Source organism: Pongo pygmaeus, chromosome 19 (assembly GCF_028885625.2).
Source record: "Pongo pygmaeus isolate AG05252 chromosome 19, NHGRI_mPonPyg2-v2.0_pri, whole genome shotgun sequence".
Taxonomy (NCBI): domain Eukaryota; kingdom Metazoa; phylum Chordata; class Mammalia; order Primates; family Hominidae; genus Pongo; species Pongo pygmaeus.
In genome coordinates this window covers 59,711,972-59,726,504 of record NC_072392.2, presented here as the reverse complement: position 1 = coordinate 59,726,504, position 14,533 = coordinate 59,711,972, and the positions used below count along the sequence as shown (strand labels likewise).

General features: G+C 40.3%; 1 protein-coding gene across 2 annotated transcripts in view; it reads left to right on the top strand.

Moving 5' to 3' along the window:
• Positions 1-14,533, top strand: part of PPM1E (protein phosphatase, Mg2+/Mn2+ dependent 1E) — a 222,722-nt gene that overhangs the window by 201,060 nt on the left and 7,129 nt on the right. For both annotated transcript variants that reach the window (XM_054457920.2, XM_063655655.1), the window contains exons 3-6: positions 5,751-5,950; positions 9,602-9,790; positions 12,196-12,339; positions 12,893-12,986. In XM_054457920.2, the coding sequence (XP_054313895.2) occupies positions 5,751-5,950; positions 9,602-9,790; positions 12,196-12,339; positions 12,893-12,986 (627 nt within the window). The remainder of the gene's footprint in view (positions 1-5,750; positions 5,951-9,601; positions 9,791-12,195; positions 12,340-12,892; positions 12,987-14,533) is intronic.

The window sequence follows — 14,533 nt, the reverse complement described above, 5'->3', positions numbered from 1 at the left end:
AATATTCTTTATAAAGTAGGCCTAGGTGGATCTATCTTGGATGTCACATTTATGCTTAATGTATATTCTGGAATTTGTCAGTTGTACATGATTACAAACACAGCTTCAGTTGTCTTCAGCAAAACAGAATGTATTGACTACCTTCCAGGATAAGGGATACACAGGTAGATTCAAGGCTTCAAATGATCTCAACAGAACCTGGCATTTATCCAACTCTCAGCTGTACTTTCTTTCATTTTGATTTTGTTTTCAGGCTCCATAAGGTGGCAGTATGACTTGCTAGGAACCCAGGTCTTCATCTCTCCAAAAAAAACAAGAGTAGATTTTCTCAGTTGTTTTTACAGAAGCCACAGGATTTACTCTAATTGGTCCAACTTGGATGGTTTCCCATTCCTGAACTAATCACTGTGGCCAAAGGAATGGGATTGTCTAACTGGCTAAACCTGAATCACAGGGTTTCAGAGTAAAGAAAGAAGGAAATGTTATTGGAAGAAAGAGCAATGTTTGCTAGTTTTAAATAACAATTAAAGCAAAGTTCTGGCTGGCACGGTGGCTCATGCCTGTAATCCCAGCACTTTGGGAGGCCAAGGAGGGTACATCACTTGAGGTCAGGAACTCGAGACCAGTCTGGCCAACATCGTGAAATTCCATCTCTACTAAAAATACAAAAATTAGCTTGGTGTGGTGGTGGACGCCTGTAATCCCAGCTACTTGGGAGGCTGAGGCAGGAGAATCGCTTAAACCCAGGAGGCAGAGGTTCCAGTGAGCTGAGATCGTGCCACTGCACTCCAACCTGGGCTACAGAGCAAGACTCCGTCTCAAAAAAAAAAAAAAAAAGAAAAATAATTATAATAAAGCAAAGTCTGATTAAAAATGGCAAATAAATAACCAGGAATAAAGTGATTAAGAAATATGAAGGACTTATTAAAACTCTATTGAGCAACATAAAAAGGATTTAAATTTAAAAAACAATATAATTTTTTCCTGGAAAAGACTCAATATGAAAACGATATATATTTTTTCCAAATCTATAAATTTAATGTGATCCCAAACACAATAGCAACAGGTTTTTCTGCCCAAACTTGTCAAAATGTCTAGAAAGTTCATCTGGAAAAATAAACATAAAACTACCCAAGTGACATCCTTTAAAATTAAGAGTAATAGGTAGGATAACTAGACCTCCTGATATTAAAACATTTTAAAGTTATGGTAACTTAAAGAGAATGGTAGCATTATAGAAATAGATGCTGAGATGAGTGAAGCAGAACACAATCAAGAAGCATATAAATGTTTAATATTTTAATGGTTATTTAATTTATATAACAGTTTACATATTTATTTTTTCAACAAGCATCTAATGTAGACCCTGCTATCTGCTAGGTACTATACTATGGCTTGTCAAGGGCAATTAAGACAGTCTCTATCTGCAGTCTAATTTGGAGATGAAGAACATGGACTTTTGAGTCAGATAGACCTAGGATTGAGAATGATGTTACCTATTTGTGAAATGTTCTAGAGGCATAGAATGCAACAAATACTCAATAAGTGTTATTTATTAATACCAAAAGTGGTTAAGAGCTTTAATAGACAGCGTGAACAAAGTATAATGGGAACACGGGGGAAGGAGCAACTGGGAGTGGTATGAACAGATCTAGTGATTTACCAATGTTAGAGGAAACTGATATTACTTCCTCTAACCAATTTAATCTGTCTATACCAGCTCTGTCCAATAGACAGTGCAATGATGGAAATGCTCCCTACCTGTGTTGCCCTATGTGGGAGCCACTAGCCACATGTGGTTATCGAGCAATTGAAATAGAGCTAATGTGACTGAAAAACTGAATTTTAAATTTTATTTAATTTTAACTTACTTTTTTAGAGATGGGGTCTTGCTATGTTGGCCAGGCTGGAGTGCAGTGGCTGTTCACAGGAGCTATCATATCATACTATAGCCTCAGACTCCTGGGCTCAAGCAATTCTCCCACCTCAGCCTCCCAAGTAGCTGGAGCTGTTGGCACATTGGGACCACTGCACCCTGCTGATTAATTTAAATAACCATGGCCAGGCACGGTGCTCACACCTGTAATCCCAGCACTTTGGGAGGCCAAGGCGGGTGGATCACCTGAGGTCAGGATTTTGAGACCAGCCTGACTAACATGGAGAAACCCCGTCTCTACTAAAAATACAGAATTAGCTGGGCATGGTGGTGCATACCTGTAATCCCAGCTACTCGAGAGGCTGAGGCAGGAGAATTGCTTGAACCTGGGAGGCGGAGGTTGCGGTGAGCCTAGATCGTGCCATTGCACTCCAGCCTGGACAACAAGAGTGAAACTCCATCTCAAAAAAAAAAAAAGAAAAATTTAACCACATGTAGTTAGTAGCTACTGTACTTGACAATGCAGATCTACATAAAAGTAATATACAAGCCAAAGAATTATATAATAGTTTATATTATTATCTGGGAACTATCCTGATAGTTAATATGTTATTTGTTTCACCCTACTCCATTCTCCCTCAAAGTTTCTAAACTCACTTGATTGTTTTGTAATCCTCTGTTATGGCTATGTCAGATGAAGACATGTCCATCTCAGGGTCTGCATTTGGGGGCCTATACTGCTGCAGAGACCAGATAGGTTGCAGTGATACAAGCAGGTAATTGCTGGCTGGAAGAAATAGTCTCTGGCAGCTAGTGCTTAAATAAAAATTGGAGTTGCTCAAAACAATCAAAATGTTGGATTGTCTATTGGCCTCAGTTTCCTTCTTCTATATACCTCCACAGGCTGTCTTTGCTCTTTGTCTTTTCTCTTTTAAATTCACCCTTGGTTTTCAGTTACATAAAAATGCTAACAGTAGGGACAGGCATGGTAGCTCATGCCTGTAATCCCAGTACTTTGGGAGGCTGAGGTGGGAGGATCACTTGAGGCCAGGAGTTTGAGATGAGCCTGAGCAATATAGTGAGACCCCATCTTAACAAAAAAAAATTTTTTTTTAATTAGCCAGGCGTGGTGGCATGCACCTGTGATCGCAGCTACTTGAGATGCTGAAGCAGAAGGATTGCTTGACCCCAGGAATTTGAGGCTGCAGTGAGCTGTGATTACATCACCCCACTCTAGCCTGGGCAACAGAGAGAGACCCTCTTATTTAAAGAAAAAAAAAAAAAAAAGCCGGGCGTGGTGGCTCATGCCTGTAATCCCAGCACTTTGGGATGCCGAGGTGGGTAGATCACCTGAGGTCAGGAGTTCGAGACCAGCCTGGCCAACATGGTGAAACCCCGTCTCTACTAAAAATACAACAAAATTAGCTGAGTGTGGTGGCGGGCGCCTGTAATCCCAGCTACTCGGGAGGCTGAGGTAGGAGAATCGCTTGAACCAGAGAGGCAGAGGTTGCGGGGAGCTGAGAATGTGCCATTGCACTCCAGCCTGGGCGACAAGAGTGAAACTCTGTCTCAAAAAAAAAAAAAAAAAAAAAATTGGCCGGGCACAGTGGCTCACGCCTGTACTCCTAGCACTTTGGGAGGCCGAGGCGGGTAGATCACGAGGTCAGGAGTTCGAGGCCAGCCATTTGGAGACCATCCTAGCCAACATGGTGAAACGCCGTCTCTACTAAAAATGCGAAAAAAAAAAAATTAGCCGGGCATGGTGGCGGGCGCCTGTAGTCCCAGCTACTTGGGAGGCTGAGGCAGGAGAATGGTGTGAACCCGGGAGGCGAAGCTTACGGTGAGCCGAGATAGCGCCACTGCACTCCAGCCTGGGCGATGAAGCGAGACTCCATCTCAAAAAAATAAAAAATAAAATAAAAAATAAAAATTAGCCAGGCGTGTTGGCGGGCACCTGTAATCCCAGCTACTCAGGAGGCTGAGGCAGGAGAATGGCTTGAGCCCAGGAAGTGGAGGTTGCAGTGAGCCGAGATTGCACCACTGCTCTCCAGCCTGGACCACAGAGCAAGACTCTTTCTGAGAAAAAATAAAAAATAAAAATAAAGAAGACAAAACCACAAGACAGGATTTACCACCCTGTGCTATGTTAATGAGGAAAAAAAGGACAAAACCTTGAGGTCAGCTTTTTTAATATAGCCATTTAAAAAATAATTTTGAATAAGAAAAGAGGTAAACGTAGTCACAGATTAAGGCAAAGACAGGACTGAGAATCAAGTTGGGAGTCCACGTCCCAGGCTGTTCTAGAACATATAGTCTCTCTCTTCTTTGGGATTTGTATTCTAGATTGGAGGAGGCATGTGTAGCCATTGCCATCTGTCACTTATTTTCTCAGGCTGTCTGAGAAAGCTATATCTGATTTAGTTAAGTAAAAAGAAAATTTAAGTTCTTTTTTTTTTTTCACCTGAGATGTAGGAGGAACTTCTAAAATACTGGCCTGAGAAAACCTAATCTCTCTTTGGTTATTTCAGTAGCTCAACTTAAGTGGAGGACAACTTGAGTGGAGGGTTCAATGATAGGAAATACAATCTCTTCAGTACCATTCAATGTTGCTTAAATGTTTACACATCTGTCCATCTACTGAGGGTACATGTCTGCCTCAGAAGTCAGCTCGCCAATTCTATCCAATAGGTGAAGCGGTAGACATAGGTGAAGCGGTAGGTTTAGGGTCAAGAGACCTGTTAGTATTGCTCCTCTGGCTGCTCTCTGTCTTTTTCTATCTAGGATCACATGCATAGACAGAGTTTAAGTACTTTTTCCTTAGAGTAGTATTAAAGTTTTAACTCATTTGCTAACCTATTGGCTAAACTGTTTAAACTATGGCCTAAAACTTTAATAAACAAATACATCAAACAGAAAAAACAGGCCGGGCGTGGTGGCTCACGCCTGTAATCCCAGCACTTTGGGAGGCCAAGGCGGGTGGATCACCTGAGGTCAGGAGTTCAAGACCAGCCTGGCCAACATGGTGAAACCCTGTCTCTACTAAAAATACAAAAAATTAGCCAGGCATGATGGCGGGCACCTGTAATCCCAGCTACTCAGGAGGCTGAGGCAGGAGAATCACTTGAACCCAGGAGGTGGAGGTTGCAGTGAGCCAAGATCTTGCCATTGCACTCCAGCCTGGGCAACAAGAGCGAAACTCCGTCTTAATTTAAAAAAAAAAAAAAAAATATATATATATATATATATATATATATATATACATACACAATTCAGTTACAAATGATGAATGATCATTTATAGGAGAAAAAAGGGAATTGGATGTAAAGGAAGAAGTCAGGGAGAAAGAGGACAAAGACAAATGGTAAGCAACGTAAACCCTTCTTATTTCTGTAGTTTGTGGGCTGTTTTCATAGGCCTTCCATATTCCAATAAACACTGTATTTATCCAGCTAATTGGACTATGGAAGCAGTGTTAATCACTGCTTATTTTTCTAAGCATAGGAGGCTTGGCTCTCCTGGTGATAACAATACCAGACAACCAAAAAGAAACCGGTGCTGGGAACTAGGGAGCAGTGTGGTGAGAGCACTTCTCCGGCTGGAAGAAATCAAGCCAGGAATAGGTCCAGCCCTGGCCAAAGGTTTTCTCCTCATGACATAAGCATATTTAGTGGCAGCTGCAGGCTGATGATTTTCCACTAGATAGGTTGTGATTTTCTCTCTTCAGAAGCAGCATTTTATTTTTCTTGAGAAGGATGAATTTCTTCTATGAAAGAGGAACTTGACTAAGGTGACCTACTTCTGTCTTTACCAAGCAGAGAAGTGAAAAGCAGTTTTACAAGGCTCTTCATTGGGGGTTTCTGTGTTTCTTTCACAGAGATTGAGACAGTGAAATTGGCCCGTTCTGTCTTCAGCAAACTGCACGAGATTTGCTGCAGCTGGGTGAAAGACTTCCCCCTCCGCAGGAGACCCCAGCTTTATTATGAGACATCAATCCATGCCATCAAAAACATGCGCAGGAAAATGGAGGACAAACATGTCTGCATTCCTGACTTTAATATGCTCTTCAACCTAGAGGTAAAGGGCACTTCCGGAGAGTCAGTGAGATTTTAAAGACAAAACAAACACCTTCATGGTCCTGTTAGAAAAGGAAAACTTCTGTTAAATTTCTAATTGTATCTCTGGTAGATTAGAGTAGGGCTAAATGCAAAGTGGCACAAATTTGCAACAGAAAAGGAACTATTTTACGTTCTTTTGAATAGGTAATGCATTCACATGGTTCAAAATTGGGAAAATAAAAATGTCTCTTATCCTCGCCTCCCAGGTACTCAGTTCCCTTCCATGGAAGCAAGGTAGTCTTTTGTGTCACCTTCCAGAGCTATTCTATAAACATATAAGCAAAAAAGAAAACGATTAGCCTGGGTGTGGTAGCTCACGCCTGTAATCCTAGCACTTTGGGAGGCTGATGCGGGAGGATTGCTTGAGACCAGGAGTTTGAGACCAGCCTGGGTGACAGACATAGTGAGACTGTCTCTTAAAAAAGAAAAAAAAAGAAAAAAAGAAAAAACAATTAAAAAAATTATATCTCAATAAAGCTGTTTTGTAAAACAAAAAACAAAAAAACCCAAACTATTTCTATAGTATAATCAAATGGTGTGTTAAGTTCTCACATTACTGTGTTGCTGAAGCAACACAAACACAAAAGGAAGATTTAAGACTGACGCAGTTTATTTCATGTGATTTTCTTTTTAAAATCTTGGTCTCTGAGATAGGAAAGTAGCTGGAATTATATTTCATGAATCTCTGTATCTGACAAATTGGATCTATATGAGCCTTGGCAGCTTAATAACTATTTTCTTGTTATCTTTCTTTTCTTTTTCTATTAAATGTGTTATGTTAATGCAAACAGAAGTAGGTTTGTTTCCTTTGCCTGTCACTTGCCTCTTTTCTTCACTCAAGTCCATAACTTAAAAATTACAATGTAGTAATTTATACAAAGCACAATATTTCCTCTATTTAGCAGCTAAATTTACATTTTAGCTGACTGTCAAGGTCTAATCAGCAATGATAGCAGGTTGGTAATTGGTGTTTATGTTATAAAGATAGATCAGCTGATGTCTTTGTTTCTAGTACCATGGCCATGCAAATGTAACCCAGAAGGATTGTGTGATAAACAATCCTTATATCACTATACCTACTTGAAGATTATACTCATATTTGAGGGCATTGTTGTTGTTTGTTGACTTGGTTGGTTTCTATTTTGCCTCCTGATTTCAAAATTAGCCCAAAGGACTTAACTCAGAAAGGAGAACCTTGCTACAGTGAAATAGATTTTAAGAGCAATATGGCAACACATATGTAGAACCTAATAAATTTTCACACTTTTTGATCTGGTCATTTCACTTTTAATTCTTTATTATAAGAAAATAGAAATGCAGAAAAGTCTTAGGCATATGTTTTGTTTGACATAAATGTTTTTACAACATTGTTTATAATAAATTGAAAATTATCTAAATCATGAAAGGGAATGATAACTATGATATACTCATATAAGATGCGTATTTTAAGCCATTTAAAACAATGTCTTTAAATAAATCTTAATGAGATGAGGAAATGCCAATAATAAAAATGACAAAAAGTAGGCTATAAAATGTCATGCACATTCTGATCCTAATTTCATTTTTATATATATATAGAGAGAGAGAGAGAGAGAGAGAAGACTGGTTATCTGTGTATGGTTGAATTATTGGTGATATTTCCTTTGTTCTTAGTCTAAATTATCATACATTATTATAATAGGGAAAACATCAGTGAATGTTTTGTGTTTCTTTAAAAATTAGCTATCCTTTTTTTATTTTTTAAAGAAATCCACTTGGCTTCCTTTTGCCTTTTGTTTCTTCTGGTGCTATTTGGAGTTGTTTAAAAATGAGTACTGCTTTAGTAGAGATAGAAATTCTACCTGTCAGGATTCTTTCTTTTTTTTTTTTTTTTTTTTTTTTTTTTGAGACAGAGTCTCGCTCACTCTGTCTCCAGGCTGGAGTGAAGTGGTGCGATCTTGGCTCACTGCAACCTCCGCCTCCTGGGTTCAAGAGATTCTCCTGCCTCAGCCTCCCGAGTAGCTGGGAGTACAGGTGCGTGCCACCACACCCAGCTAATTTTTGTATTTTTAGTAGAGACGGGGTTTCACCATGTTGGCCAGGATGGTCTTGATCTCTTGACCTTGTGATCTGCCCACCTTGGCCTCCCAAAGTGCTGGAATTACAGGTGTGAGCCACCGCACCCGGCCAGGATTATTTCTAGAGAGTTGTTTAATCCGTCCTTCATGTCATTAAAGTTGCTAAAAGAACTAGTTGTAATGTGTGTGTTAGACAAAGGTTTCGTAACATTTTGGTTATTATTCTGTGGACATTTATATTTGATACTTTTGTGAATGTAATATACCCTTTTAAAAGTAGCTTTTTCGGCCAGGTGCAGTGGCTCTTGCCTGTAATCCCAGCTACTTGGGAGGCTGAGGCGGGATGATCCTTTGAGCCCAAGAATTCGAAGGTTACAATGATCTGTGATCATGCCACTGTACCCTAGCCTGGGTGACAAAGTGAGACGCTGACTCCAAAAATAAATAAATAAAAAGAACTTTTTCAAAGTACAGATATACTTGTTATTTTAGTAGCCCTTCCAAATCCCCATGAGACAGCAACTCGTCCCTGCCTAACAGATGAGAAAACTACATGATTCGCTTAAGAATCAATGACAGGCTGGACTCCTCTAAGGCTCTTAGAGCAGAAAAGGAAGTCAAAAGACTTGCAAATGAAAATTATTACATACTGTTGCCTGAAGGGAGCTCAGGACTCAGTGCAAGTTCAGTGCGTCACAGATCTCCTAGGTGAGACAGATCTGAGATTTAAACACTTGAGCAGATGATAAAGCAGCAAACTGCTTAATGGTTGATGTGGAATCTTATGATTAGGCTTCTTTTGTCAAGACAAAGCACAGGGTTGGAAGATCCTCCTCTGGCAGTTTACTTTGCAAGGAAATGTGAAACTAAAATCTTAAATCATGGGGTGAGGCAAAGTGGTCAGCCGCACAGGACATTTGAGCATCTGATGTGGTTCAAGTTTGGTAAACTAGTTTAGAGATGCTGTGCTATTTGTGGTGAGAATGCAGTGTGACTGGGAATGATTTATGAAGAAGGTATTATAGTTTAGAAGTATGTTTATGCTTTCATATCTTTATATGTTTTAAACTTGAATTTAATTGGCCTTGTGTTGGAAGACCAGTTATTTTCTATTGTTCTCAGGTTCTAATTTTGCTATTAAAGTACTTTCATTTTGAAAAAAAATCACTCAATCTGGAGCTGCTTTTGTTCAATCCCTTCTCATACCCTCCCTATCCCCACTCCCCCAACTTGTAACAGCAATTTTGAAGCAAATGTACGCGGATGGTTTCCATGGTACAAGACAACAACTTTCACAGAGAGAGGGCACTTCAGCTTGAGCTAATTGGGCATGACGTGTTCCAGTGTTCTGGTGTGTAAACACAGATGCCCTAATATTGTAGGTATTTCAGCAGTTGATCAGGCATGTTAGAGAAGGAAAACATTTAGTCTCATTATTTTGAATGACAAATGCAGTGGAGGAGAAAGGGTGGGCAACAATGATGCCAGGAGATTGGTTCATTTGAATCATGCTATACGCAACTCCCATAACTGTTCTGTGTTTCTGTTGACAGGACCAGGAAGAACAAGCTTACTTTGCAGTGTTTGATGGCCATGGGGGAGTAGATGCTGCTATTTATGCCTCCATTCACCTCCACGTTAACTTAGTCCGCCAGGAGATGTTCCCCCATGATCCTGCTGAGGCCCTGTGCAGGGCCTTCCGGGTCACTGATGAGCGGTTTGTGCAGAAAGCAGCCAGGGAGGTATGCCCCTTTCTCATAAGTTCCAGCTAGAAATGCGCTAGCTGAGCTCAATTTGGTCTGTGTGGTTAAAGGGCTATTTAGATTTTCTCTTTCTGGGCAGACATTATCCAAACTGTATTCTTGACTCAGTATTGGATTCTGTTGTAGTTCTAATTCCCTCCTCAGGAAGAGTTTCAGGGGGTACAATGAGGTACTGTATAGAAAATCTCAAGCTATAATTTTCTGGATTCATTTCTGTAATAATTGCTGGATTTGGCAGGTGAGTTTCATCTTTCTTTTATTCACCATTGCCTGTCAGGTTCACACCAGGACCATCTCTCTAAGCAGACTCTTGCTGACAAGATCTGGATATGGTGAATAAAACAATGGTCTAAAAAAGAAACAGAAACTGGGATTACTTCCATACATTTGGTTCTAAATGGGTAGGCAGTGTTTTGCTGTGTATCTCTTGAGGGAAAATTCGCTTGGAGAGGGTGAATCCTTAAATGATCCTTGAGCTGATTTTTCTCTTAATAGGGAGAAAAGAAGAGCTCATGTCCTACATTGCGAAGGTTAATCAGACCTAAGTTTTTTTACTTTGAATAAATGGCAAGGGCTCTATATTAAGGTCTAAAAGTAAAAAAAAATTAATCTAATTATCGTTCTGGGTATTGGTACATAATTAACTACAGTGTTCTATATTGGATTTTTAACTGGGACGAATAAAAGAAAATAATTTTTAATTTTTAAAAATAATTACAGAAGTAGATGCAGACAAAAAATAAGCCTCCTGTCCTGTGACTTAAACATTAACTCTTTTAAAATGGGCTTGGAGAGATCAGGGCAATCATTTAATCCATTTTTTGATAGCATAGTTATGCTACAAGCAATAATGGGGCTTAGAATTAATGAAACAATAACTCAGACCTATTTTGTATTAAGAAAGAGAATTATTCTTCATCTCTGCCCTCCCCTAAGTTTGGATTAATATGCAAATCCAACAGTAACCAGTAGAGTCCACACAAAGAGGCGGGTCTGGAGAATAAAGCTGCTCTTGACCTCAGAGCTCCCAGTCTCTTGAGGACCTGCGTTCTGCTTGGCTTTGCCTCTCTTGGAGCTGTGGGCTTTTATCATCTGAGTTGAGGACAAGGGTGGGCCCCTGAGAGGTGACCTGTAATCATCAATGTGAAACAAAGAGATTCACTCTGTCTTCTTCATCCTCTATTCTATTCTTTTTCCTCTGTCTTCTCAAAATTATGTGTTGTTGTTGTGGTTGTTTTTTCTGACCATGTTTACCTCATTTGTTTTGTCAATGACCCTGGTGTCTCTCAGTTCTGCCAATAGTTCTGAATAATTTAGGTTTGTCTCAGCAGCCCCTTTTCTCCTTCTTATGCTTCCATGTGCTGCTAACTGCTGGGAAGAAAGCAGCTATTCCTGTTGTGAAGCAGCCCTGCCTCCTGTTCTCTCCAGGGCATATGCACTGAAGTGTGTTTATCATGTGTTCTAGGGGGCTGAGTTTTTGAACATTCTGTGTGGGAAGACATTTTATTGGTGGGTGAGGATTTATAACAAACTTTCCCTATATAGGGAAAATGAGAAGTTGTTTTCTTCATTGGATACAAGAGACCTTTTACCACCCCTGACGCATTGGTTCTAATTTAGGCCAGGTCCTTAGTAACAGAAAGTCATGCTCATTTGGTGGTGACTCATGTCAAATGGGGATGTCATTTTCATATAGTAGGATCAAGAGCTTTAAGTACAGTGGTAGCTACTGCAGTGAAATTCCAGGCTGTTAGTTCTTTATGCAGTGTTCCAAAAGCAAAGGCCCCTAAAAATACTGTAGGAAAGATATTTTTTTAAAGGTATAAGCATCTTAGTACTCCAGGGAACGTAAGCTGTCTCTTGGCCCCTTAGCTTAATTTCCAGAGATTAGAGCATCTGTTGTGTACCAATCAGATGTTTTATATATCATTTTGTACAGCTAGGACTCTCCCACTGAACAAATACGATGTTAGTAATGAAATGGAGAGCACAATATAGAAATTTTTACTCTGAGGATTGGTATAGAGGATTTGGTGCTTGACTGGGAGGAAAAAGAATTTCAATTCTGTCTTATATACTAATAGTTACCTGCCCTTGGGCAAGTCACATAACCTGCCATCGTTTTCTTATCTATATTTAAAGTGGAATTAATAATCATCCTTGCCCTGCGTATCACGGATCAGGTGGACTTATGTGTATATATACACATAAATACATACATGCATATACAAATGCATTGAGACAATGAATTATTATATATGTGTGAAATTCCATTATTAATAGTATAGCTCCCAGCTGAAAAGCTTAATTATAAATTGCTTCTCAGTAAGAATGTAGTATCTATTTCTTTTCACTGAGTCTAGTTTTATTTAAACTGTTTTCAGAGCTTAAGATGTGGGACCACAGGAGTGGTGACTTTCATCAGAGGCAACATGCTACATGTGGCCTGGGTGGGTGATTCCCAGGTTATGCTTGTGAGAAAGGGCCAAGCTGTTGAACTAATGAAGCCACACAAACCAGACAGAGAGGTAAGTATAGTCTGTTTTAATAGAGCCCATGCTCTAGTTATTAGTTTAGATTTTCTAGTTATTGATTAGGATTCACTTACTTTTTTTTTTGAGATGGAATTTCGCTCTGTTGCCCAGGCTGGAGTGCAATGGTGTGATCTTGGCTTACTGCAACCTCCGCCTCCTGGGTTCAAGCGATTCTCCTGCCTCAGCCTCCCGAGTAGCTGGGCTTACAGGCATGTGCCACCACACCCGGCTAATTTTTGTATTTTTAGTAGAGACTGGGTTTCACCATGTTGGCCAGGCTGGTCTTGAACTCCTGACTTCAGGTGATCTGCCTGCTTCGGCCTCCCAAAGTGCTGGGATTACAGGCGTGAGCCACCGCGCCTGGCCAGGATTCACTTAATTATTACAATTATTGCTATCACGTCAGCAACTGTGCCCACCCTCCAATGGAGAAACAAAGAGAACCTTTTCATGAGCTGATGAGTATTATATCTGTTGTTTACTGTTAAAGTAAATGAATAAATCCTGAATCCAGTTATTTGCTTCTTTTTATTGCATTGCTGTTTAGGATGAAAAGCAGAGAATTGAGGCCCTTGGAGGTTGCGTAGTCTGGTTTGGTGCCTGGAGGGTGAATGGAAGTCTGTCGGTCTCCAGAGCTATTGGTAGGAAAAACAAATTTTTGTTTCTCCAAACTGTCCTCTTCTAGCTCATTGTCCTGTATTAACTGTGATACAGGGAACCTGAGATGATAATTTTTATTACCAGAATGCTTATTATTCTTTAAAATAATAATTGGATAATGTCTCTTTTAATTGTTTGATTTAGTTAAACCTGTACATTTATATACTTAAATTCCATTATTGAAAGAGAACTGCCAGGCTCAGTGGCTCACGCCTGTAATCCCAGCACTTTGGGAGGCCGAGGCGGGTGTATCACAAGGTCAGGAGTTCAAGACCAGCCTGGCCAACATAGTGAAACCCCATCTCTATTAAAAATACAAAAAATTAGCCGGGCGTGGTGGCGGGCGCCTGTAATCCCAGCTACTTGGGAGGCTGAGGCAGAGAAATTGCTTGAACCTGGGAAGCAGAGGTTGCAGCTAGTGGAGATCGCGCCATTGCATGCCAGCCTGGGTGACAGTGTGAGACTCCGTCTCAAAAAAAAGAGAACCATATCAAGAAATGCAGAATTTTCTAGTTTCTATACGTTTTAAATTTTATGGAAGCCTTTAATCATTAGTACACAAAACTGCTTCAAACCACAGTGGTTGGGGCAGGCACAGTGGCTCACGCCTGTAATCCCAGCACTTTGGGAAGCTGAAGCTGGTTTGAGCCCAGGAGTTAAAGACCAGCCTGGGCAACATAGTAAGACTTCATCTCTTAAAAAAACAAAAAACAAAAAAAACAAAGGCCGGGCACAGTGGGTCACGCCTGTGAGCCCAGCACTTTGGGAGGCCGAGGCGGGCAGATCATGAGGTCAGGAGATGGAGACCATCCTGGCTAACACAGTGAATCCCCGTCTCTACTAAAAATATAAAAAATTAGCTGGGTGTTGTGGCACACGCCTGTAGTCCCAGCTACTCGGGAGGTTGAGGTAGGAGAATCGCTTGAATCTGGGAGAAGGAGGTTGCAGTGAGTCGAGATTGCGTCACTGCACTCCAGGCTGGGCAACAGAGTGAGACTCCGTCTCAAAAAAAAAAAAAAAAAAAAAAAAAAATGCTGGGCGTACTGGCTTGTGCCTGTAGTCCTAGTACACAGGAGGCTGAGGCGGAAGGATTGCTTGAGTCCAGGAGTTTGAGGCTGCAGTGAGCCAAGATTGTGCCACTGCACTCCAGCCTGGGCCAAGGGAGTGAGATCCTGTCTTAAAACAAAAAATCATAGTGTTTCTCATTTCATTGCATTGTGGGTCAAATCAGTATTTTCCAGAGAATGGAAGCCTTTCTCCATATTTTATCCACATTTATTTTGTTTATGCCTCTAAATTATTTCAATGAATTTTAAAATGACATAAATAACAGAATATGTTGATAGGAAAAACATTGTGCTTTTTATATGAAAACTACTTTCTGTATGTGGAATACAGTCACTTGACAGATAACCCTGGGGTTTCAAATAACCCTATATCCCTGGGACTTAAATTTTTCAAAAGAAGGAGAAAGTCAATGAAACTGTCTAAAACATAGAGATTAAACAGCTAAGTTGGCTGGACAAAA